The sequence below is a fragment of the Corythoichthys intestinalis genome, chromosome 7 (assembly GCF_030265065.1).
Source record: "Corythoichthys intestinalis isolate RoL2023-P3 chromosome 7, ASM3026506v1, whole genome shotgun sequence".
In the NCBI taxonomy this organism is placed as follows: domain Eukaryota; kingdom Metazoa; phylum Chordata; class Actinopteri; order Syngnathiformes; family Syngnathidae; genus Corythoichthys; species Corythoichthys intestinalis.
Window position 1 is genome coordinate 60,324,489 of NC_080401.1, and position 27,305 is coordinate 60,351,793.

The 27,305-nt window shown below is 42.7% G+C and overlaps 1 protein-coding gene across 1 annotated transcript; it reads left to right on the top strand.

The window, feature by feature from the left end:
* The first annotated feature begins 438 nt into the window (after positions 1–438).
* thop1 (thimet oligopeptidase 1) lies at positions 439–25,913 on the top strand. Its single transcript, XM_057841425.1, has 14 exons — positions 439–585; positions 2,991–3,188; positions 10,190–10,338; positions 11,503–11,610; positions 11,677–11,779; positions 11,891–12,048; positions 14,418–14,553; positions 14,622–14,764; positions 18,348–18,571; positions 18,632–18,833; positions 21,010–21,196; positions 21,270–21,398; positions 24,069–24,205; positions 25,703–25,913. The coding sequence occupies exons 1-14, from the start codon at positions 573–575 to the stop codon at positions 25,862–25,864; spliced, it is 2,049 nt and encodes a 682-aa protein (XP_057697408.1). The 5' UTR covers positions 439–572; the 3' UTR covers positions 25,865–25,913.
* Positions 25,914–27,305: the final 1,392 nt, after the last annotated feature.

Consider the following 27,305-nt stretch of genomic DNA (forward strand, 5'->3'; position numbering starts at 1 on the left):
CCTCTTAATTTGATGAGATTTAGGGGTCACTTCCTGTTAAGATCAGATCACTTCCTGTCAATGGATTGGCGTCAATGGTATTTACTTATATGGGTCTACGTATGTACAATATGTAATTGTATGGATATAAAATAATACTCGTAATAATACTTATAAGAATGAAGAAAATGAATTGTATTGATCGTAGCATTTGCATAACATGCAAATCCACCATCAATAATATGAAGTATACAATGACAAAATTTATCAGAGAAGGCCTTCCAATTCCGGCAAGACATAAAAAATAAAAGCATGTGATAGTCGTTTTTTGAGTCGAAACGTTAGCGGAACGGTGACAGACACTTTGAAAAACAATACCTGTAGCTTTAATTAATGTACCAACGACTTCGTAGACCCTCAAGCGCGACATGAATCCAAACATCCTTCACGTTCTGCTAAAACGCTTCCTTTAATTTGTAAATCCGCCACCGGATGTGCGCGCTGTCCTTTTCCCACGACGTCGTATCGGCGACAAAACGAGCACGTTCCAGTCGGCCGCCGAAAAGCGATAGTAAAACTCGCCACACGGCAACATGGGCCCGACGGGTGAGTAGCCAACTTTCAGTTTGGAAAGTGCACCAAAGTGCACTTTTGCTTTTTGAGTCTCTACTCTTGACGTCGCGAGGTTCGCGAGTGCGGACATAACGCCGGTTAGCCGGAGAGCTAGTTGCTAGTGCTAGCCGCGGCAAACGAGGTACTCCAATGGTCAATTCGGAAGGAAATTTTGAAGCTTTAATCTTCTCGGAGCTAACCTACGGCAGGGGATAAGGTCGGCAAAAATAGGACAAAAATAGGACTGCTAGAATAAAGTCATCCGTTGTTATACCACGAGAAAAAAATTAGTAATTTCACCTAAAGAAAGACAAGTGTATACGTTGTGATACTACGAATTCAAAGTCCTGATAGCATGTAACTTGACGTAACATTACCAGATAAATGTTACGCAAATGTACGTAATATTAACACAATAAATACAATATTACGAGGATTATTTTTAAAAAAAAAAAACTTCCTGCATTTTTGCCCAAAATCATCACAAATTGATTCAAAATAAATAGAAAATGGCCTGAAATTAACAGGAAGTGCCGAAAAACAACAGGAAGTCAACTGTATTACCCCATATTCAACAGCAAGTGACCTGAATTTAACATGAAGCAATGTTACAAATTAACAGGAAGTGACCTGTAAATGCCCCAAAATGATCCCGGGAATGGCCCGAAATCAACAAGCGGTGTTGTGAAATCCACTAAATTAACAGTAAATGCCTTGAAATCAACAGGAAGTGATCCCAAATAGGCAGTAAGTGAACCAAAATCAAGGTGAGGTCACTATAAATGACCCAAATCAACAGGAAGTGACCGAAAAACAAAAGAAAGTGACCCAAAATCAACAGAGTGTGACCCAAAATCGACAGGGAGTGACGTGAAATCGACAGGAAGTGATTCAGTAATGCAGCAAAATCAACAGGAAGTGACTACAATTTAACAGGAAGTGATGCAGAAACGCAGCAAATTCAGCAGGAAGTGACCCAAAATCAATAGGAAGTGACCCAAAATTACCAGGAAGTGATGCGGAAACGCAGCAAATTCAGCAGGTGGTGACGTGAAATCGTCAGGAAGTGATTCAGAAATGCAGCAAAATCAACAGGAAGTGGCCGAGAATCAACAGGAAGTGACCTAAAATCAACAGGAAGTGACCCAAAATCAATACAAAAAATCAACAGGAAGTGATGCAGAAATGCAGCAAATTCAGCAGGAAGTGACCCAAAATTAACAGGAAATAATGCCGAAACGCAGCAAATTTAGCAGGAAGTGACCCAAAATTAACAGAAAGTGACCGAAAATCAACAGGAAGTGACCTAGAATAAACAGGAAGTGACCCAGAATCAACAGGAAGTGAATCCAAAATCAATGGGAAGTGATCCAATATCAACAGGAAGTGACCCATAATCAATACAAAATGACTTAAAATCAACAGGAAGTGACCTATAATCAATACAAAATGACATAAAATCAACAGGAAGTGATGCAGAAATGCAGCAAATTCAACAGGAAGTGACCCAAAATCAACAGAAAGTGATCCAGAATCAACAGGAAGTGATCAGAATCAATAGGAAGTGACGTAGAATCAACAGGAAGTGACCTAGAATCAACAGGAAGTGACCCAGAATCAACAGAAAAGTGACCCAAAAGCAACAGGAAGTGAATCCAAAATCAACAGGAAGTGACCAATAATCAATACAAAATGACTTAAAATCATCAAGAGGTGACCCATAATCAATACAAAATGAGATAAAATCAACAGAAAGGGATGCAGAAATGCAGCAAACTCAACAGGAAGTGACCCAAAATCAATAGGAAGTGATCCAAAATCAACAGGAAGTGACCACATAATCAACAGGAAGTCACTCAAAATCAACAGGAAGTCAACTGAATTACACCAAATTTATAGAATGTGACCAGTAAATGCCTCAAACTTATCAGAAAGTTATCCAATATTAACAGAAGTGACGTGGTAATATGCCACAGTCAACAGGAAGTGACTTGGAAATGGCCTAAAATCAACAAGAAATTATCAAAAAAAAAAAAAAAAAAAAGTAAAGGAAGTGATCAAAGGATGCCCGAAAATGTACAGAAGGTGAAGCAAAATCAACAGGAAGTGATGCGGAAATGCGATTTCAACAGGAAGTGACCTATGAACAGGACGTAACCCAGATATGCCCTAAAATCAACAGGAAATGATTCAGAATGTACAGGAAGTAACCTTAGAATGATCAGGAAATGACTTGTTAGTACCCTAAAATTAACGAGGAGGAGACATTGCCTGCCATTGACAAAAATACAAGTCCCAATTTATTTACTGGCTCGCTTTTCAGCGCCATTGACAGAACAAGAATGAACAGGAAGTGACATTGTTCTTCATTTTTTGCCTTCCAAATAAACGCGTTTCAGGTGAGGCGGCGTTGGGCGGCGTGTGCCCGACCAACCGGCTGCGATGGGACCTGAGCGCCGAGCAGATCCACAAGATGGTCGACAGGCTGATCGCAGACACCAAGAAGGTGTACGACGCCGTGGGCGCGCTGGACCTCGGCGCCGTCACTTTCCAGAATACCGTCAAGGCGTTGGCCGACGTGGAGGTGGACTACACGGGTAAGTGTTCGCATACTAAAAAATCAAATTACAAAATCATGTCGTGCAAAAGTTATCGCACAGTTTTTTTTCCCAGCCAAAACGTACGTTTCTGCCAAATTTAGCCAAAAACATCCCCGTTTATCTTCCAATGCCTTGATTAAATTTCAATGGCACATCTGCAAAAATCTGATAATTAAAAAAAAAAAAATCTCTCCAAGTGACGCAAAATCAACAGGAAGAGAATTAAAATCAAGAGAAAGTAACCCAAAATCTCAGCAGGAAGTGAGAAGGGAATGCCCCAAAGTCAACAGGAATTTATAGGAAGTGACCAAAAATCAACAGGAAGTCATCTGAAGTTGCACCCCTAAATCCCCCCTAATTAACAATAAATGCCTTAGTGAACAGGAAGTGACCCAAAATCATAAGGTAGTGACCGAAAATCAACAGGAAGCGAGCGGGAATGCCGCCAAATAAATAGGAAGTTAGCGGAAGTAACCCAAAATCTACAGGAAGTCACCTGGTAATGTGCCTCATCAACAGGAAGTGATTTGTCAAAACCCCAAATTAACAGGAAGTGACACAAAATCAATGGTAAGTCACTATAAATGACCCAAAGTAACAGGAAGTGACCCCGGGAATGCCCCAAAACTAACAGTAAATGAATTCATCTCCAGGAAGTGACGTTCAGTTGCCCCAAAATCATCAGGAAGTGACCCAAATTAACAGGAAGTGAACTGGAACTGACTCAAAATTAACAGGAAGTGACCCAACATTAACAAGAAATGACCTGGAATTTACAGGAAGTGACCCAAAAATCCACAGAAAGTCACTATAAATGAAAGTTAATAGTAAATGCCTTAACAGGAAGTGACCCACAATCAACAGGAAGTGATGCTCAGTTGCCCCAAAATCATCAGGAAGTGACACAAATTAACAGGAAGTGACCCATAATCAACAGGAAGTGATGTTCAATTGTCCCGAAATCATCAGGAAGTGACCCAAATTAACAGGAAGTGAACTGGAACTGACTCAAAATTAACAGGAAGAGACCCAAAATTAAAAAGAAATGACCTGGAATTTACAGGAAGTGACCCAAAATCTGCAGGAAATCACTATAAATGACCCAAATTAACAGGAATTGACCCGGGAATGCCCCAAAGTTAATAGTAAATGCCTTAACAGGAAGCGACCCACAATCAACAGGAAGTGATGCTCAGTTGCCCCAAAATCATCAGGAAGTGACACAAATTAACAGGAAGTGACACAAATTAACAGGAAGTGACCCATAATCAACAGGAAGTGATGTTCGATTGTCCCGAAATCATAAGGAAGTGACCCAAATTAACAGGAAGTGACCCATAATCAACAGAAAGTGATGTTCAATTGCTTTGAAATCAACAGGAAGTGACCTAAAGTTAATAGGAAATGCCCCAAAGTCCAAGGAAGCAACCCAAAATTAACAAGAAATGAACCAAAATCGACATGAAGTTACTATAAATGACCCAAATTAAAAGGAAGTGACCTGTGAATAGCCCCAAAATCAACAGGAAGTGATCCATAATCAACAGGAAGTGACGTTCAATTGCTTTGAAATCAACAGGAAGTGACCTAAAGTTAATAGGAAATGCCCCAAAGTCCAAGGAAGCAACCCAAAATTAACAAGAAATGAACCAAAATCGACATGAAGTTACTATAAATGACCCAAATTAAAAGGAAGTGACCTGGGAATAGCCCCAAAATCAACAGGAAGTGATCTGTGAAATCCCCAAATTAACAGGAAGTGACACAAAATCAATGGTAAGTCACTATAAATGGCCCAAATTAACAGGAAGTGACCCCGGGAATGCCCCAAAACTAACAGTAAATGAATTAATCTCCAGGAAGTGACATTCAGTTGCCCCAAAATCATCAGGAAGTGACCCAAATTAAAAGGAAGTGAACTGGAACTGACTCAAAATCATCAGGAAGTGACCCAAATTAAAAGGAAGTGAACTGGAACTGACTCAAAATGAACAGGAAGTGACCCAAAATTAACAAGAAATGACCTGGAATTTTTACAGGAAGTGACCCAAAATCTGCAGGAAGTTACTAGAAATGACCCAAATTAACAGGAATTGAATGCCCCAAAGTTAATAGTAAATGCCTTAACAGGAAGTCACCCACAATCAACAGGAAGTGATGCTCAGTTGCCCCAAAATCACCAGGAAGTAACACAAATTAACAGGAAGTGACCCATAATCAACAGGAAGTGATGTTCGATTGTCCCGAAATCATAAGGAAGTGACCCATAATCAAGAGGAAGTTACCCATAATCAACAGGAAGTGACGTTCAATTGCTTTGAAATCAACAGGAAGTGACCTAAAATTAATAGGAAGTGCCCCAAAGTCCAAGGAAGCAACCCAAAATTAACAGGAAGTGAACCAAAATCGACGTGAAGTCACGATAAATGACCCAAATTAAAAGGAAGTGACCTGGGAATAGCCCCAAAAACAACAGGAAGTGATCTGTGAAATCCCCCAAATTTACAGAAAGTGACCCAAAATCAACAGGACGTTATTGTAAATGAGCCAAGTAAACAGGAAGTGACCCAAAATAAACAGGTAGTGACCCCAAAATCAACAGGAAGTGATCGTTAAGCAGGAAGTTAGTCAGAATGACCCAAAATTAACAGAAAAATAACCTGGAAATGCCCGAAAAAGTAACTGGACTTGACCCAGAATCAACAAAACGTGACCCATAACAGCACTCAAAAATTTCAAAAATGCCCCATTGCTCTAAAATTAGCACAAAGTGACCCGTAAGGACCTCAAAATGAACAGGAAGTGACCAAAATCAACAGGACATGACCTGTTAATGCCCTAAAATCAACTGGAAGTGACCCGTAAGCACCCCAAAATTATGTGGAAGTGACCCAAAATCAACAGGAAGTGATAGTTAAGCAGGAAGTGAGTCAGAAATGACCTAAAATTTACAGGAAGTGACCTGCAATGCCCCAAAATGAATTGGACATGACCCAAAATCAACTGGAAGTGACCCATTAATGTTACGTACTCAACAGGAAGTGGCCCGTAAGCTCCCCAAATTGAACTGGAAGCGCTGTCAATGGCAGCCAGCAGGTTGAAATAAGCTAGTTGTGACTTCATTTTAAAGTTGTAAATGCATTGACTTTGATGTGAATGTTGCTTCAGAGCGGCCATGTTGGTAGGGGCAATGAAAGCTGTTTTCCACCTTCAGCCGTCAATTGAAATGAGTTCATTACTAGTAGACATTCAATCCATTTGAGGGTGGACGATCGTTCGTCCTCTGCCAAGCCTCCCGCTCCATTTGAATTGGACATCTAGCGCCATCAATGGGAACAAATGAGTTAACGTAGACTATTGTATATGTGTGCATTGGGGTCGCGATTCCAGAAGGGCTTAATTGTGGCGTTCGTTTTTGTCAAAAGCGCTGCCGCGGGGCACCTTTACACGGCAAACGCCGACTCTGCGTTCCGCTGTGGCTCGACAATGGCGGACAAAAGATCCATTGATCGGTTTACATTGACGCAGGGCTCGGAAGGTTCCGGACGGAGGCACGGCCAAGTGCAAAATGCACACAGAGCACCGTCATGAGTCCGTTCTATTACTTTAAAAATCTTTTTTTTCTGTCTATGATATCAGGCAAACCTGAGTAAATGTGGCAGCAGAGCTGCGATGTCCCGTGGTTCACTTCCTGTTGATTACAAGGCTAATACTGGTAATTTTCAGGATTTCACGGATCACTTCCTGTTGATTTCGGGCATTCCCGGGTCACTTCCTGTTGATTTGGGTCATTTAAAATGACTTCCCATTGGTTTTGGTTCGCTTCCGGTTAATTATGGGTCACTTCTTATTAAATTTGGGTCACGTCCTATTGATTTCAAGCGTATTTCTCAACTTTAGCATCTGCGTCCAAATCCATTTGAACCGGGAGGGTTGACAGTGAATGAACGAACATTCACCCTCCCGCTTCAAATGAATTGAATGTCTACGATTGATAAACCTCATTTCAAATGACGGCAGAAGCACAAAGCATTGCCTCTACCAACATGGCCGCCTTCAGGCAACATTCCCATCAAAGTCCAGTGAAGTCTCAACTAGCTTAGTTCACCCTTTTGGCTAACATTGACAGCCATTGACGTCCAAACGGTTGAAAGTGGGAGACTGGCAGCCAATGTTTGTTCATTGGCTGCCAACCCTCCCACTTCCAACGGATTGGATGTCTCCTAGTGATAAACTCATTTCAGTTGAAGGCAAAAGCACGAAAAGACCTTTCATTGCCCCTATCAAAATGGCCGCCCCTAAGTGACGTTCCCACCCAAGTCAATGCATTGACATTTCGTCACAGCTAGCATAATTTTTTCAATTTTAGCAACGTCGAAGCATCTACTATTGACTCATTCGTGGCCACTGACAGCACTGGATGACCAATTCTTTAGAAGAGGGAGGGTTGGCAGTGAATGAACCTTTGTTCATCGCAGCCAACCCTCCAACTTCAAATGGATTGGACGTTTACAAGTCATAAACTCATTGCAGTTGAAGGCAGAAGCATGAAAAGATCTTTCATTGCCCTTACTAACATGGCCGCCTTCAGGCAACATTCCCATCAGAATCCATGCATTGACATTCAAATGAAGTATTAACTAGCTTATTTCACCCTTTTGGCTAACATTGACGGCCACTGACGTCCAATCTGTTGGAAGTGGGAGGCTGGCAGAAAATGAACGTTTGTTCGTTGACTTTTCATCCCTCCCACTTCCAACGGATTGGACGTCTCCTAGTGATAGTCCTTTCAAGAGCATACGACACCAGAAAAAGTCTTAAATGGCATTATTATGTGAATTAGAATCATATTTTGAGACGATTCGACTATATACAACAATTTAGCAAAGCGCAGATGACGAGAAATTAGTCTTTTAATCTGCCGGTTAGCCACGCCTACAATTATAGGGCTTTAGCGTCCCCAACAGGTGGATGACGTCAGCGGTAGACTAGGCTCATCGGTTTTACTATTCAGCCCATTGAGGGGGAATTGTTCAGAACGAGGAAAACGAGACGAAGAGAGCTGCAAAATGTCATTGTTTCAGTCTCTCTACTCCCAATATTTTTACAGGATATTTTTTTTATCCAAGTATTTTCCCCAATAGCTATATAAATGGCTTGAGAAGGACCAGTCAGCCCGTCGAGGGGGAACTATTCACAATGAGGAAAACGCGACGAAGAGAGCGGCAATATGTCATTGTTTCTGTCTCTTTACTTCAATATTTTTACAGGATATTCTTTTTACCCAAGTACTTTCCCCAATTGCTCAATAAATGGCATGGTCATGACAAATAACTTGTGCTAAATGGAATATAAAATAATAAAACTCCATTTATTCAAGACGACATGGCAAAATTACTCCATAATGGTCAAAACAGTCGACTTTACCTTTACTGTCACACCTGCCGAACGATATTTTATGACACCTAAATCGGACATATGTCATTTCCCTTCCCCGGCTTCGGAGAATGTAAACAGACGAGAAGGAGTGACAGCTAGCCGACATGCTAACCCGAACCGAGGGATGTTTCAAAGTCTTCGAAGTGGAAAATCACACATAACTAGCCTGGATTATTTGACATGACGACCCGGTTGTCGAGTTTCTTTGCGGATCTGCAAACCGCCCGGCGGAGAGCAATTTACAGTTCGTTCCCTGGAGGAGGGTGGCTGGAATTGTTGTGTAGCTAACGTGCTAACAGCTAACTGCTAATGAGCGTGAGGATAGCTTTTTACATGCCTATCAATGATCAAACGTAAGTAGTCCTTTATTTAAAGGAATTTTATAGTGTTTACTTTGTAATCACTGTATTCGTATTTGACATAATACAAAACAAGATGTTTACTCACTTCCTTGTAAGTCCAATGGTCCCACAGTAAATATCCACGGTGAATGGGAACCTTTTGAAACTCCAAAAAGGCGCATACGCCTCTCCCGCATACAGAATGATTTTTCTGCAGCCGTTTGGCTGGCGTGATGCAAAAAATAAAAGTATTAATCCGCAAAATCAGCTGAATCCTTCGTCCTCATACACAACAGTACACTGTAACGTGAAGAGGACGTCTTCTACCGTACACGTCACAGCGCCCTCCTCCTCAATGCGAGACCGAAGCCGGAAGTCACTCATTTTCCTGGCGCGGTATTCAAAAAACTAAATAAATATAGCGATCGCTTCCACACACATCCAAGCGGTCCATATCATTCAGGAGCATAAAATACCGCGTGTATTATGAAATAAACATGCTTTTTCGTGTCACAAGCACTTTCAATTGACGACCTTTCATTGCCCCTACTAACATGGCCGCCTTCAGGCAACATTCCCAAAAAAGTCCATGCATTCACATTCAAATGGAGTTTTAACTAGCTTATTTAACCCTTTTGGCTAACATTGACAGCCACTGACGTCCAGTCTGTTGGAAGTGGGAGGCTGGCAGAAAATGAACGTTTGTTCACTGACTTCCAACTGATTGGACGTCTCCTAGTGATAGTCCTTTCAATTGACGGCAGAAGCATAAAAAGAGCTTTCATTGCCCCTACTAACATGGCCGCCTTCAGGCAACATTCCCAACAAAGTCCATGCATTCACATTCAAATGGAGTTTTAACTAGCTTATTTAACCCTTTTGGCTAACATTGACAGCCATTGGCGTCCAATCCATTAGAAGTGGGAGGGTTGACAGCGAATAAACAAACGTTTAATCATCCGCAGCCAACCCCCCCACTTTAAATGGATTGGACGTCTACTAGTTATAAACAGATTTCAATACACCTGCTCCACTGAATATCTTTAGCGAACGGGCACTGACGTAAAATGGCTGACAAGAGATAACGGCTTAGCTCGCAGCAAGCAACTTGAATCTGCTGCTAGTTTGTTTTTAGCAAATAAGACTGATTTTTTTGCTATTGACAAAGCTAACATGGCTAACTCGATAGCATAATAAATGATTTTGTCCGCTGTGCAGTGGAGCGAAACACGCTGGACTTCCCTCAACACGTTTCTCCTTGCAAAGAAGTGCGAGCGGCCAGCACGCAAGCCGACAAACGTTTGTCCGAGTTTGACGTGGAGATGAGCATGAGGGAAGACGTCTACCTCAGGATCGTCGCTTTGCAGGTAGATGCCGAACGCTCGGAAATTTTCTGTGTGTCTGGACCTCGCTTCCTGTAGCTATGATGTCACTTCCTGTCTGTTTGTAACCCTGATAACATGGACCTTGTGACATGCTAACTGTTTTTTGTTGGACGTGATTTCCTGTAGCGCTGATGTCAGTTCCTGTCTGTTTTGGATGTCAGTTCTTGTCTGTCTGCACATGGCAGTTGAATGCTTAGGCGTGGCTTGCTAGCTATAATGTCATCCTTCATGCAGCCTGATGTCACTTCCTGTCTGTTTTGTACCTCACTTCCTGTTTGTTTTGTACCTCACTTCCTGTCCGTTTTTACCTGACATGCTATCTGTTTGGGATGCTCCTTGGATGCGGCTTCCTGTTGCTCTGAAGTCACTTCCTGTCTGTTTCTCTCCGTTTTGGATGCTACTTTGACGTTGCTTCCTGTAGCTTAGATGTCACTTCCTGTCTTAGACCTCACTTCCTGTCTGTTTACACATGACTGTTTTGGATGCTACTTCCGTGGCTTCCTGTAGCACTAATGTCCTTCCTGTCTTTAACTTTGTTGTTACTTCCTGTCTGTTTTGAAGCTTACATCCTGTCTGTTCGCACGTGACAGGCTATCTGTTTGGAATGCTACTTCCTGTCTGTAACTCTGATGTCACTTCCTATCTGTTTTTAACGCGACATGCTATCGGTTCGGGATGCTACTTGGCTGCGCTTCCTGTCTGTTTCAGACTTCACTTCATGACTGTTTTGGATGCTACTTCTATGGCTTCCTGTAGTGCTAATGTCACTTCCTGTCTTTTTGTAACCCTGATAACATGGACCTCTTGACGTGCTGTTTTTGTTGGACGTGGTTTCCTGTAGCTCTGATGTTACTTCCTGTCTGTTTTAAACCTCACTTCATGTCTGTTTTCACATAACAGGTGATCTGTTTTAGATGCTACTTCCTGTATGTAACTGATGTTATTCCCTGTCTGTTTTGGATGCTACTTCCTGTCTGTTCACGCCTGACTTCCTGTCTGCCAGTACGGGCGTTGCTGCATTTTGGACATGACTGATTGTCATTTTTTGGACCTGAATGAATTTTGAATTTGAATGATTATGTATTCGGGCGCTTCTCCAAGATCTTTGACGGCTAGGTTTTGTGTGTGTGTGGTGTGCGCGTGTAGAAGAAACTGGACTGCAGCAGCCTGCCGGCCGAGTCCCGCCGCTACATGGAGCGCCTGCTGAAGTTGGGGCAGAGGAACGGACTCCACCTTCCCAAAGAAACGCAAGAGGTCGGGCGACGTCAGAAGAACGCCAGCGCTCGGACGGGAACTCAACGTGTTTGCGTGTGCGTTTAGGAGATCAAAAAGATCAAGAAGACCTTGAGCAACTTGTGCATCGACTTCAACAAGAACTTGAACGAGGACACCACCAGTCTGAGCTTCACCAGGGAGGAACTCGGTAGGTGAAGACCCGCTGCGGTCTCATTCTTTCTACTGCTGCTGATTCTTCTCCTTCTGGGTTTCTTCTTTCTTCTGCCCTGTCCTCCTCATCCTCCACTCCTTTGCACAGGCGGCCTACCAGAAGACTTCCTTAGCTCCCTGGACAAAGACGGAGACAAGCTAAAAGTGACCCTCAAGTACCCTCACTACTTTCCCACCATGAAGAAATGCTTTGTGCCAGAAACCCGAAGGAAGCTAGAGAAGGCCTTCAACTCTCGCTGCAAGGAGGTGGCATCTTCTCCTGTTCATTACGCTTGTGCTTCTATTCTGCCTCATCCACCTCTGTTCTTTTTCTTCTGCTCCTGCCGCCGCTTGGTTTTCTTCTGTCACCGCCTCCTCTACTTATGCTACCGCTGCTTCGTTTTCTTTTGACACCACTTCTTCTCTTGCCGATGCTTCTTTGACTTCTTCTGCCGCTGCTTCTTCTTCTCTTGCGACAGCCGCTTCTTCTTCGTTTTCTTCTGTCACACTTTTTCTTCTTCTGCCGACGCTTCTTCTTCTCCTGCTACAGCTGCCGCTTCTTCGTTTTCTTCTGTCACACCCTTTCTTCTTCTGCCGATGCTTCGTTTTCTTTTGGCACTGCTTCTCTTGCCGATGCTTCTTTTACTTCTACTGCCACTGCTTCTTCTTCTCCTGCTACAGCCGCTTCTTCTTCATTTTCTTCTGTCACACCTTTTCTTCTTCTGCAAATGCTTTGTTTTCTTTTGACTCCGCTTCTCTTGCCGATGCTTCTTTTACTTCTGCTGCCCCATTTTCTGCAGCTGGTCTTGTTCTTCGTTTTCTTCTGTCACGCCTTCTTCTGCCGATGCTTCATTTTCTTTTGACACCTTCTTCTCTTGCCGATGCTGCTTCTTCTGTCACGCATTTTCTTTTCCTGCTGCTGCTTGTTCTACGTTTTCTTCTGTCTCGCCTATTCTTCTGCTAATGCTTCGTATTCCTTTGACAGCCCTTTGTCTCTTTCCGATGCTTCTTTCACTTCTTCTGCCGCTGCTTCTTCTTCTCCTGCCACTGGAGCTTCTTCTTCGTTTTCTACTGTCACCCCTTTTCTTCTCTTGCCGATGCTTCTTCTTCTCTCACACCTTTCATTCTTCTTCTTCTTCTGTTGCTGCTTCTTTTTCTTCTGCCGTAGCTTGTTCTTCTGCCACCGTCGCTTTTTCTGTCGCCTCTTCTTCTCTTGCCGCTGCTGCTGCTTCTCCTGCTGCCACTGCTTCTGTCACACCTTTTCTTCTTCTGCTGATTCTTCGTTTTCTTCTGCCACCGCCAGTGTTGTTAATAACGGCGTTACAATATAACGGCGTTACTAACGGCGTTATTTTTTTCTGTATTGAGTAATCTAATTAATTACTTTTCTCAACTTGGCAACGCCATTACCGTTACTGAGGCGGGAAAGGCGTGCCTTACTATTGGTTGAATAAAAAAAGTCTTGAGAGAAACGGACTCACGGGGACGAGAGCAGAGCAGGAGTGGGGAAGACGTAGTTGCAACCGCGATGCTAGGTGGCTCCAATAATACCTGACTGTAGCCATAGCCGACAAACTACGCCCACATGACACGGTAGATATCATATTATAGAACTAGATGCAAATTACAGACACAGCTGCATTGGCAACATGTTTTAAGGACTACATGCGTTAGTAAACAGCCGCCATCTTAAAGCAGTAGACCTCTCAGGAAGGCCCTGATGTAGAGATCCTTCCTAGCGAACCTAAGTAAATTTTTTAAATCTAAAATGCTCCTAAATCAGCAAAATCTTAACTTAAATCTATCTTTAAATGATGAAACAGTTATAAAATTTACACATGTTTAAAGTAGACAGAAGGGAACTAATGCAATAACGGGAGCAATTTTAACAACTTTAACGATTGATTCACAACTTTAAATGACTTCCACACATAGCAAAGGTTACTAGCTAGTTATCGCAATACCCTTGTGTCTAGTTAAGTGGAGGGTAAAGAATTGGGCTCGAGCCAATTGTCCCCCAAACCCTTTAAACTTCACATTGTGTGACCTGTTTTTTTTTTTTTTTTTTTTTTTTTTTTTTTGGGAGGAAAAAAAAAAAAGATCACTAGTTACTTTGCCAAGTAACTAATTACTCTTACATTCAGGTAACTGAGTTACGCAACGCAATTACTTTTTGGGAGAAGTAATTTGTAACTAATTAATTACTTTTTTAAAGTAAAATTAACAACACTGGCCACCGCTTCTTCTCTTACCGATGCTTCTTCTGTCACGCCTTTCCTTCTTCTGCCTCTTCAGCCACTGCTCGTTCTTCTGCCACCGCCACTTCTTCTTCTGCCAACCACATGGTCTGCCCCCCCTTTTTTTTCCTCTTGCCACTGCTTCTTCTTCTGTTGTCGATGTTTCTTGTTCTGCCACAGCTTCTTCTTCTGTCACACCTTTCCTTCTTTTGCCGCCGCTGCTTCGTCTGTCACTGCTTCATCTTCTCCAATCACACCTTTTCTTCTGCTCCATCTCTTCTTCCACCGCTTTTTCTTCTGACACTGATTCTTCTTCTGTCACTCATTTTCTCCTGCCACTTATTCTTCTGTCACTTCTTCTTTATCTCCCGTTATGACACCGCCGCCACATTCGTGCAGGAGAACTCGGCAATCCTGAAGGAGATGGTGGAACTTCGAGCTCGGAAATGTTCTCTACTGGGCTTCGGCACCCACGCCGATTTCGTCCTGGAGATGAACATGGCCAAGTCTGCCAAGCAGGTGGCCGCCTTCCTGGGTGAGGACGCGACGTCGCGGTCCGTCCCGGGGACGCGTCCTGAAGCGTTTTCTTCTCCGTCTTCTTAGAGGAACTGTCCCGCAAGCTGAAACCTCTGGGTGAAGAAGAGCGCTCGGTCATTCTCAAGCTGAAGGAGGAGGAGTGCGAGAAGCGAGGTCTGCGCTTCGACGGGCAACTCCACGCCTGGGACACGCGCTACTTCATGACGCAGGTAACCACGGCGGACGTTCCCTGAAAGTCTTTCGGAAAAACCTTTGCACCATAAGGTTTAGTTTCAGGAATGAATGTTCCAAAGAGAACTACAATTTAGCTGGAAGTGAGCCAAAAATCAACCTGCAAATGTCTCAAAATCAACAGGAAGTGACTCAGAAATGCACAAAAATAAAAAGAAAGCGACCCAAGATCAACACAAAATTGCATGGAGATGCCTGAAAATAAATAGGATGTTACCCAAAATCAATAGTCAATGACCTGAAAATGCCTCAAAATCAAGGAAGTGATTTCACAGGAAGTGGCCCGAAAAAAAGAATAGAAAGTGACCCAAGATCAACACAAAGTTACCTGAAGATGCCTCAAAATCTACAGGAAGTGAGCCGGTATGGACCCTGAATCAATAGGAAGTGAGCCAAAATTAACGTGATGTAAGCAGAAAATACCTCAAAATTAACAGGAAGTTGTCCAAAATCAACAGGAAGTGACCTGCATGTGTCTCAAAATCAACAGAAAGTCATCCAAAATCAACAGCAAATGACACAGAAATTCCCCAAAATAAACAGGAAGTGACCCTAGATCAACAGGAAGTTATGTTAGATGCCTCAAAGTTAATGGGAAATGACCTGAAAATGACTCAAAATCAACAGGAAGTGACCAAAATCAACAGGAAGTGACTTATAAATACCTAAAGATTCAAAGGAGGTCGCCCAAAATCAACAGGAAGTGAACCAAGATCAACAGCAAGTGACCTGTTAATACCTCAAAATCACAGGAAGTCGCCCAAAATCAACAGGAAGTGAGCCAAAATCAACAGGATGTAAGCAGAAAATACCTCAAAATTAACAGGAAGTCATCCAAAATCAACAGCAAGTGACCCAGAAATTCCCCAAAATAAACAGAAAGTGACCCTAGATCAGCAGGAAGTTATGTTAGATGCCTCAAAATGAATGGGAAATGACCTGAAAATGTTTCTAAATCAACAGGAAGTGAACCAAAATCAACAGGAAGTGACTTATAAATACCTACAAATTCAAAGGAAGTTGTCCAAAATCAACAGCAAATGACCCAGAAATTCCCCAAAATAAGCAGGAAGTGAATCAAAATCAACAGGGAGTGACTTATGAATATCTAAAAATTCAAAGGAAGTCACCCAAAATTAACAGGAAGTGAGCCAAAATCAACCGGATGTAAGCAGAAAATACCTCAAAATGAACAGGAAGTCATCTAGAATCAACAGCAAATGACCCAGAAATTCCCCAAAAATAAACAGGAAGTGACCCTAGATCAACAGGAAGTTATGTTAGATGCCTCAAAATGAATGGGAAATGACCTGAAAATGACTCAAAATCAACAGGAAGTGAACCAAAACCAACAGGAAGTGACTTATAAATACCTAAAAAAATCAGTCGCCCAAAATCAACAGGTTGTAAGCAGAAAATACCTCAAAATTAACAGGAAGTCGTCCAAAATCAACAGGAAGTGACCTGCAAGTCTCTCAAAATCAACAGGAAGTCATCCAAAATCAACAGCAAATGACCCAGAAATTCCCAAAATTAACAGTAAGTGACCCTAGATCAGCAGGAAGTTATGTTAAATGCCTAAAAATTAATGGGAAATGACCTGAAAATGACTCAAAATCAACAGGAAGTGAGCCAAAATCAACAGGATGTAAGTAGAAAATACCTCAAAATTAACAGGAAGTCATCCAGAATCAACAGGAAGTGACCTGCAAGTCTCTCAAAATCAACAGGAAGTCATCCAGAATCAACAGCAAATGACCCAGAAATTCCCCAAAATAAACAGGAAGTGATCCTAGATCAACAGGAAGTTATGTTAGATGCCTCAAAATCAATGGGAAATGACCTGAAAATGACTCAAAATCAACAGGAAGTCAACCAAAATCAACAGGAAGTGACTTATAAATACCTAAAAATTCAAAGGAAGTCGCCCAAAATCAACAGGAAGTGAGCCAAAATCAACAGGATGTAAGCAGTAAATACCTCAAAATTAACAGGAAGTTGCCCAAAATCCACAGGAAGTGACCTGCAAATGTCTCAAAATCAACAGGAAGTGATCCAAAATCAATAGGAAGTGACCCAGAAATGCCCCAAAATAAACAGGAAGTGACTCTAGATCAACACACACTACAGGAAGTGAGCCAAAATTAACGGGAAGTCGCCCAAAATCCACAGGAGGTGACCTGTAAATGTCTCAAAATTAGGGGTCTCAAACGATAAAAATTTTGAATCGAGTTAATTCCAGCTTAGAAATTAATTCATCGTAATTAATCTCAATTCAAACCATCTATGAAATATGCTATATTTTTCTGTAAATTATTGTTGGAACGGAAAGATGAGACACAAGATTGCTAAATACATTCAACATACGGTACAAAAGTACTGTATTTGTTTATCATAACAATAAATCAACAAGATGGCATTAACATTCTGTTAAAGCGATCCATGGATAGAAAGACTTGTAGTTCTTAAAAGATAAATCTTAGTTAGGGCTGCAGCTATCGAATATTTTAGTAGTCGATTAATCGATAGACTAGTTAGTTCGAATAATCGAGTAATCGGATAAGGAACATGAAAAATTAAAATACCTGAGCTGAGCCTCAAACAGTATTAATTTTAAAAAAAAATGAGAATCAATGTACAACAAAAGAACAATTGGCTAACTTACATAGAAAAAGTCTGCTAGCTTAGATGCTAAAAAATGGTTCAGACACATATTCCCACAAAAAACGGCTAAATATACCTATAAGGTAAATTATGGATGCATTAAAAAACAATAGCTCAAACAAAAACTTAGCTTACGTTGGTCTTAACAGGGAACAGTTGGATTCACCCATGTGAAAAGAGGGAGACCAGAGGGCAGTGTATCCACCCTAATCAATAAAATTACATGCAAACACTTTCAAAATTAACCATTACAACGCCACTTTAATTAAACGAATACTCGAAGCAACAAAATTTAATTTGAATATTTTTTTTCTAATCGAATACTCGAGTTAATCGATTAATCGTTGCAGCACTAATATTAGTACAAGTTATAGACATTTTATATTAAAACCCCTCGTAATGTTTTCGTGTAAATAAAATTTGTCAAATTGTCAATCAAAAAATAAACTAGTAGCCCACCATTGTTGATGCCAATAATTACTTACACAATGCTCATGGGTGCTGAAGCCTATAAAATCAGTCGCACCCAAACGCCAGCAGAGGACGACAAAACTCCGAAAAACACAAGTACACATTTCACTGTGCTGTCATTTTAATCTGAGCGGGGCATGTATGTTAATTTCGTCAAATATTTTAACGTGATTAGTTTAAAAAAAATTAATTACCGCCCGTTAACGCGATCATTTTGACAGCCCTACTCAACGTCGTCCAATCTTAACGCTATCAATAATGCAAGAATGCCGCTTGAGCTCAATGCTAACATTCAATGGAAATCACTTTAGTCAGGCTAACAGAAATCTGCCAACAGTCATTCCCAGTAAGAGGATCACCCAATCAGATGATTGTTTACTTTGTCGCCATCACCAATCAGATGATTGTTTACTTTGTCGCCATCAGGTGGAGGAGACCCAATTCGCCGTGGACCAGAACCTCCTGAAGGAATACTTCCCGATGGACGTGGTGACCCAGGGTCTCCTGGACATCTACCAGGAGCTCCTGGGTCTAAGCTTCGAGCTGCTGGACGGCGCCCCCGTGTGGCACCCCGACGTCAAAGTCTACTCGGTGAAGGACGCGGAGCAGGGGCAGGTGGTGGGACAGTTCTACCTGGACCTCTACCCCAGGTGAGCGGAATGCCGTCGCACGCGCGCGTCGCTCGCCCGGCTCAACGTCGTCTCCCGCAGGGAGGGCAAGTACGGCCACGCGGCGTGTTTCGGCCTCCAGCCCGGCTGCCTCCTGGCCGACGGGCGGCGTCAGGTGTCGGTGGCCGCCATGGTGGCCAACTTCAGCAAGCCGACGGCCGCCGCGCCCTCGCTGCTGCAGCACGACGAGGTGGAGACGTACTTCCACGAGTTTGGACACGTCATGCATCAACTCTGCGCGCAGGTCAGCGCTACGCTAACTCGAGCGACACTGTACGCAGAAATCGTAACTGGTTTATTTGGCGCCGTCAACAGCGCTAGGCGTTCGTTCGTCCGCTGCTAGCCCCCCCGCATCTAATGGATTGGGCGTCTCCTAGTAATAAACTCAACAAAATTCCCGGCAGAAGCATAAAAATAGCTTTCATCGTCCAGGGTGGCCATGTTGGTTGGGGCAACGTGCCCATTACAGTCAATGCATTGACATTCAGATAATGTCATAACTAGCTTATTTGACCCTAAAGGCTTGCTTTTGTGGCGCTAGACGTCCAATCCATTTGAAATGGACTCAGAGCGGCCATGTTGGTAGGGGCGACGTTCCCATGAAACTACGTATTGATTTTAAAAATGAAGTCATCATAACTAGCTTATTGGACACTGTTGGCTGCCTTTGACAGTGCTAGACGTCCAATCCATTTGAGGTGGGAGGGCTGTCAGTGAAAGTTCGTTCATTCGCTGCCAGACCTCCCACTTCATATGGATTTGACGTCTACTAATACTCATTTCAATTGGGGTTGAAGGCATTATAAAGAGCTTTCATGGCCCCTACTAAAATGGCCTCAGGGCAGCCGTGTTGGTAGAGGCAACGTTCCCATCCAAGTCAATGAAATAAGTCATAACTAGCTTATTTGACACGGTTGGCTGCCTTTGACGGCACTAGACGTCCAATCCATTTGAGATGGGAGGGCTGGCAGCGAGTGAATGTTTGTTCAATTGTTGCCAACCCTCCCACTTCATATGGATTGGACGTCTACTAATGATAAACTCATTTCAATTGGGTTCGGAGGCATTATAAAGAGCTTTCATGGCCTCAGGGCAGCCATGTTGGTAGGGGCTACATTCCCATCTAAGTCAATGAAATGACTTTAAAAGAAGTCATAACTAGCTTATTTGACACCGTTGGCTGCCTTTGACGGTGCCAGATGTCCAACCCATTTAAAGTGGGAGGGTGGCAGCAAATGAACAATCCTTTTATTTGCTGCCAACCCTCCCACTTCATATGGATTGGATGTCAACAAGTGATATAACTCCTGGCAGGAGCATGAAAAGAACTTTCATCGCCTCTATCAACATGGGCTCAGAGCGGCCATCTTGGTAGGGGCCACATTCCCATCCAAGTCAATGCATTGCCATTGAAATATAGTCATAACGAGCTAATTTGACCCTGACGGCGCCAGACGTCCAATCCATTTGAAGTGGGAGGGTGGCAGCGAAGGAACATTCCTTTATTTGCTGCCAACCCTCCCACTTCATATGGATTGGATGTTTAGTAATGATAACTCATTTCAATTGGTTTCGGAGGCATTATAAAGAGCTTTCATGGCCCCTACTAAAATGGCCTCAGGGCAGCCATGTTGGTAGGGGCTACATTCCCATCTAAGTCAATGAATTGACTTTAAAACGAAGTCATAACTACCTTATTTGACACCGTTGGCTGCCTTTGACGGCACTAGACGTCCAATCCATTTGAGATGGGAGGGCTGGCAGCGAGTGAATGTTCGTTCAATTGTTGCCAACCCTCCCACTTCATATGGATTGGATGTCTACTAATGATAAACTACATTCCTATCTAAGTCAATGAATTGACTTTAAAATGAAGTCATAACTAGCTTATTTGACACCGTTGGCTGCCTTTGACGGTGCCAGATGTCCAATCCATTTAAAGTGGGAGGGTTGGCAGCGAATGAACGAAAGTTCACTTGTTACCAATCCCCCCACCTCATTTGGACTGGACATCTAATGATAAACACATTTCAGTTGAAGGCAGAGGCATGAAAAGAGCTTTCATCACCCCTACCAACATGGCCTCATGTGATTGGACAGTAAGCAGCCAATTAGAATTTGCCTGGCATCCTTAGTCCATATTGGTTGAGAATAGTGGCAGACTTGTCACTGCTTATATGTGAGCTAAACCAGCGCAGAAAATGTTTTCCCCAAAAGATTATTGTGAATTCATAGTAAATACACGCTTTTGTGCTCATAAAACACATTCTTATGCGCACAGAATACATTTACCGACGCATTATTTCAAATTACGCACATGGAAGTGTGGCATGAATCTAGCGCTTTAGAGAAACAATTGGATTTTTTCCTATAGCGGCTAATCCGTGGTGCCACGTAACCTAAGATGTCGTGTACCGTAGGCGGACTACGCCATGTTCAGCGGCACCCACGTGGAGCGTGACTTTGTGGAGGCGCCGTCACAGATGTTGGAGAACTGGGTGTGGGAGAAGGAACCTCTGCGCAGGATGTCAAGACACTACCAGAGCGGGCAACCCATCCCGGAACACCTCCTGGATAAGCTCATCAAGTCTCGCCTGGCTAATACAGGTCCATCGGTCGCAGGGAGCGCCCCCTTTGCTAGCCAGCCGAGATAACGTATGCTAACGCCACCTGTTTGCAGGGCTCTTCAACCTGAGGCAGATCGTTCTGGCCAAAGTGGATCAGGCGCTGCACACCCGAGGCGGCCTGGACCCGGCCGAGGAGTACGCGCGACTCTGCCGGGAAGTTCTGGGGATTCCCGCTTCTCCGGGTTAGCATCTCGCTTTCCACCACTTGAAACGGAACCACAGAGCTGCCTCGGTATCAGTACGGATATCACACTAGAATGATGTCGTCGGTATCGGAAAAGACTAAGAAATTACGCGCTGATGCTATGTGATATGAATTCTTTGGGATTTAACTTCTGACTATTGGTTGACTTACCCAAAATGGCCGCCAGCTACACACGCCGGTCTAAAAATTGGAGAACTCGTTGCCCTAAAATCAACAAGTGACCTACCTATAAATGCTGCCCTAAATTCAATGGGAAGTGACCCATTCATGTCCCAATAAACCCCCAAAAATCGTTAGGGGCCCTAGAAATGCCCCAGTTCCCAAAAATTAAGGAAGTGACCTAAACTTAACAGTAAGTGACCAATATTTCCAGGACGTGACCTTCTAATGCCACAAATCTACTGGAAGTGACCCATAAGCACCTCAATAATAACGGGAAATGATCCCAAAACAAACAGGAGGTGACTTAATAATGCCTCGAAATCTACAGGAAGTGATGGTTACACAGGAAATTAGTCAGAAATGACCCAAAATTAACAGGAAGTGACCTGGAAATGCTCAAACTTTATTGGACGTCACTCTAATTCAGCAGGAAGTGACCCACTAATGTCCCAAAGTCAACAAGTGACACATAAATGCCCTAAATTCAACAGGAAGTAGCCCTTAAACACCTCAATATTAATGGGAAATGACACAAAATAAACAGGAAGTGACTTAACAATGACCCTAAATCTACAGGAAGAGATAGTTACACAGGAAGTTAGTCAGAAATGACATAAAATTAACAGGAAGTGACCCAGAAACTCCCCAACGCCTCAAACTTAACTGGACGTCACTCAAAATCAACAGGAAGTGACCCACTAATGTCCCAAAGTCAACAAGTGACACATAAATGCCCTAAATTCAACAGGAAGTAGCCCTTAAACACCTCAACATTAATGGGAAATGACACAAAATAAACAGGGGGTGACTTAATAATGCCCCGAAATCTACAGGAAGTGATAGTTACACAGGAAATTAGTCAGAAATGACCCAAAATGAACAGGAAGTGACCTGGAAATGCTCAAAATGTATTGGACGTCACTCAAAATCAGCAGGAAGTGACCCAATAATGTCCCAAAGTCAACAAGTGACATATAAATGCCCTAAATTCAACAGGAAGTAGCCCATAAACACCTCAACATTAATGGGAAATGACACAAAATAAACAGGAAGTGACTTAACAATGACCCTAAATCTACAGGAAGTGATAGTTACACAGGAAGTTAGTCAGAAATGACCTAAAATCAACAGGAAGTGACCCATAAGCACCTCAACAATAACGGGAAATGATCCCAAAAAAACAGGAGGTGACTTAATAATGCCCCGAAATCTACAGGAAGTGATAGTTACACAGGAAATTAGTCAGAAATGACCCAAAATGAACAGGAAGTGACCTGGAAATGCTCAAAATTTATTGGACATCACTCAAAATCAGCAGGAAGTGACCCACTAATGTCCCAAAGTCAACAAGTGACACATAAATGCCCTAAATTCAACAGGAAGTAGCCCATAAACACCTCAACATTATGGGAAATGACACAAAATAAACAGGATGTGACTTAACAATGACCCTAAATCTACAGGAAAAGATAGTTACACAGGAAGTTAGTCAGAAATGACCTAAAATTAAAAGGAAGTGACCCGGAAACTCCCCAACGCCTCAAACTTAACTGGACGTCACTCAAAATCAACAGGAAGTGACCCATTCATGTCCCAAAATCAACATGAACTGATCCATAAACCAACCCAAAATCAACTGGAAGTGACACAGAAATACCCCAATGTTAAAAAATAACACGAAGTGACCCAAATTCAACAGGAAGTGCCCCATTAGCACCCAAAAACTAGCAGGAAGCCCTGTCAACGGCAGCCAGGGGTTGTACTTCATTTTAATGCATTGACTTTGATGGATGGGAACGTTGCCTCGGGGCGGCCATTTTGGTAGGGGCAGCAAAAGGTCTTTTAATGCTTCATGCTTCTGCCATTAATTTCAAAGAGTTAATCACTAGTAGACATCCAATCCTTTTGAAACTTGAAACGAGAGGGTGGCAGCGAATTAACAGTTTCGCTGCCAACTCTCCGACTTCAAATGAATTGGACATCCAGCACTGTCAATAGCAGCCAGTGGAGTGAAAGAATACCACGAAGAAGACTACCATTTTAATGCATTGGCTTTGAAGGGAACGTCGCCTCTGGGTGGCCATTTTGGCAGGGGCAATGAAAGTTCTTTTCATGCTTTCAAAGAGTTTCTCATGAGTAGACGTCCAATCTGTTTGAAGCGGGAGTCTGGCAGCGAATGAACATTCATTCAGAACGTTCATTCGCTGCCAGCTTCCAAACGGATTGGACATCTAGCACCGTCAATGGCCGGCAACAGAGTGAAATAGGCTAGTTATGACTTCATTTTAATGTGTATGCATCGACTTTGATGGGAACGTTGCCTCTGGGCGGCCATGTTAGTAGGGGCAACAAAAGGTCTTCATGCTTCTACCATCAAGAGTTTATCACTAGTAGACATCCAGTTTCATTCATGCGGCGTCAATTGCTCTGAACCACAATCGTTCGTACATGCTAACGCGCGCCATAACGTACCGTACGTCCACAGGCACCAACATGCCGGCAACGTTCGGCCATCTGTCGGACGGTTACGACGCGCAGTACTACGGGTACCTGTGGAGCGAGGTGTTCTCCATGGACATGTACTACGCCCGCTTCAAGCAGGAAGGGATCATGAACCCCAAGGTCAGTGGCGGTCGTTAGCTTGATGCTACAATTCCATGTCCTGTTAATTCTGGGGCACTGCCTGTGGATTTTGGCTCACTTCCTATTGATTTGGGCACCTATGTTCACTTGTTGATTTTGGGTTCTTTCTGGGTAACTTTCTTGGTCACTTCATGTTGTTGTAAGGGTATTTTTGGGTCACTTCCTGTTGATTGTGGGGCATTCATGGGTCAATTCCTGCTAGTTCTCTGGTATTGATGGGTCACTTGTTGATTTTGGCTCCTATTCCGGGTAACATGGTCGCTTCCTGTTGATTTTGGGGTACTTCCTGTGTATTTTGGGTCACTTCCTGGGTAATTTCCTGTTTATTTAGGCTCGATTCCACATCACTTTGGAGAGACCAAAAGTGATATTTGAAACAAACCGGATGACAAACAGGAAGTGACCAAAATGAAGCGAACCAAAAAGTCAACTCAACAGGAAATGACCTGGATACGCCCTAAAATGAACATGAAGTAACCACGTTCCATAGGAAGATACCCAGAAATGACCCAAAGTGACAGCAGGGCCGAGAACCAAAAGTGATATTTGCCATGTGGCAAAATTGATTTTTTTAGTATGTGGCAAAACTGATTTTGGTTTGTTGAATTTTTGGGGGGTATGTGTCTACCAAAAAAAAAAAAGGTGACGAACCAAAATCCATTTTGCCACATACTCCAAAAAATGCCACATGGCAAAATCCATTTTGGCAGATGGCAAAAAAATGCCACATGGTAAAAGAAATTCCACATGACAAAATCATTTTCTCCACATGGCAAAAAAAATGCCACAAGGCAAAATCCATTTTGCCACATGGCAAATACCACTTTTGGTTCTCGGCCCTGCTGTCACTGGGTCATTTCTGGGTATCTTTCTATGGAACGTGGTTACTTCCTGTTCATTTTAGGGCATATCCAGGTCATTTCCTGTTGAGTTGACTTTTTGGTTCGCTTCGTTTTGGTCACTTCCTGTTTGTTTTGAGGTACTTCCAGTTCATTTTGGGTCTAATGTTTATATAATTTAATCCTGGTTCACTTCCTGCTAATTTGGGGTATTTAATTATGGGTCACTTGTTGATTATGGTTCCTTTGTCGGGAACTTTTTATGTCACTTCCTGTTCATTTTGAGTCATTCGGAAGCAACGTCCTGTTTATTTAGGTTAATTCCAGATCACTTTCTGTTCATTTTGGGTCATTTCTGGGTATCTTCACTTGTAATTTGGTTACTTCCTTTTGCTTTTGGTGCATTTACGGTAGCTGTAGATAACTCTAGTTAGTTAGCTAGCTGTAGCGAGTTAGCTAGCTGTAGCTAGCAACAGCTATCTGTAGCTACAGCTGCAGCTAGCTGTAGCGAGTTAGCTAGCTGTAGCTAGCAACAGCTAGCTGTAGCTACAGCTGCAGCTAGCCAGCAAACAGCTAGCTGTAGCTAGTTAGCTTGCTACCTGGCTTTGTTGTAAGTGCTTTTGTTCTTTGCGCGCAGGTGGGTCTGGACTACAGGAAGTGCATCTTAGCTCCCGGCGGCTCGGCGGATGCGGCGGACATGCTGAGGAAATTTCTCGGGCGCGAACCCCAACAAGAAGCCTTCCTCATCAGCAAAGGACTCGCCCTGGAATTGCAGCCTGGAACTCCTTGCCCTTGCTGAACATGCGCAAGCTAACCCTGACCAATAAAAGTCCTTTCACTGCACCTTCCCTTTTTTTTAAATTTTTTTTTTTATTAGGAGACCTTTTTTTAATTGGTCTCTTTAATTGGTCTTAAGTAGTAGGTCAAAATATCGGTCTTAGAAAAGGCTTTGCCTTTGTGGCTGCCATTGACAGCGCTTGAGTTCTAATTAACCTTGAATTTTAAAGATATTATCCATTGTAAGTGGGAGGATGGCAGCCAATTGGACGTCTATCGCCGTTAACGGCAGCTACTGAATAAATGGAAGATGCTTTGATGTAGCTAAAACTGAGAAATTAGCGAGTTCTGACTTCATTTTATTGTCAATTATGGCTGCAGCTATCGATTAATCGATTAACTAGTTCGAGTAATCAGATAAGGAACATAAAAAATGAAATTTCCTGAGCTGAGCCTTTAACTGTATTTAAAAAATGAGGACCTAAGTACAACAAAAGAACAGTTGGCTACGTAATATAGCAGAAGTCCGCAAGCTAACGTCTTTTTTTTACTATGCTCTTAACAAATGGTTCAAACACATTTCCACAAAAAATGGCTAAATATATGTATAAACTAAATTATAAATGCATTAATAAAAACATTAGCTCAAACAAAAACTTGCCTTACGTTATTTTTAACGGGAAACTGCTGGATTCAGCCATGTGAAGTTATATTCACTGTTGCCACTAGAGGGCAGTGTATGCACTCAATGAAACAATGCACTTTCAAAGCAAACCGTTACGCCACTTTAGTGACTCAAAACAGCAAATTTTTTTTTTTTTTTTAAATCGAATTCAAGTTCATCGATAAATCGTTGCAGCGCTAATGTCAATGCATTTGATTTGATGGGAACGTCGCCTCAGGGCGGCCATTATGGTGGGGTCAAAGGAAGGTTTTTTTCATACTTTTGCCATCAATTGAAATGAGTATAACTAATACACGTCCAATTCATTTCAAGCGAAGGGATGGCTGCGGATAAATGTTCATTCATTAGCTGCCTACCCTCCCACTTCAGGTGATTTGGACGTCTCGCTCCCATTATGGCAGCCAATTGGCTCAAGTAAGTTATGACTTCATTTTAATGTTAACGTACTGACTTTTGATGGGAAGGTTTCCTCAAGGGGGCCATTTTGGTGGGGGCAATTCAAGATCAAAGTTTTATCACTGGTAGACGTCCAATTGATCAGATGTCAATGGCAGACAATGCAGTGACTTTGATGGGAATGCGGTCTCATGTTGGTGGGGTTGAAGAAAGAACTGTAGTCATGCATTGACATGAGTTTTACACGAGTAGACGTCCAAGCCACTTGAAACGGGAAGATGACAGCCAGCCTACGAAATGTTGAATTGGACGTCAATCGCTGTCGATTGCAGCCACTGAGTAAATGAAAAATGTTTTGACGTTGCTAAAATAGAGACATAAG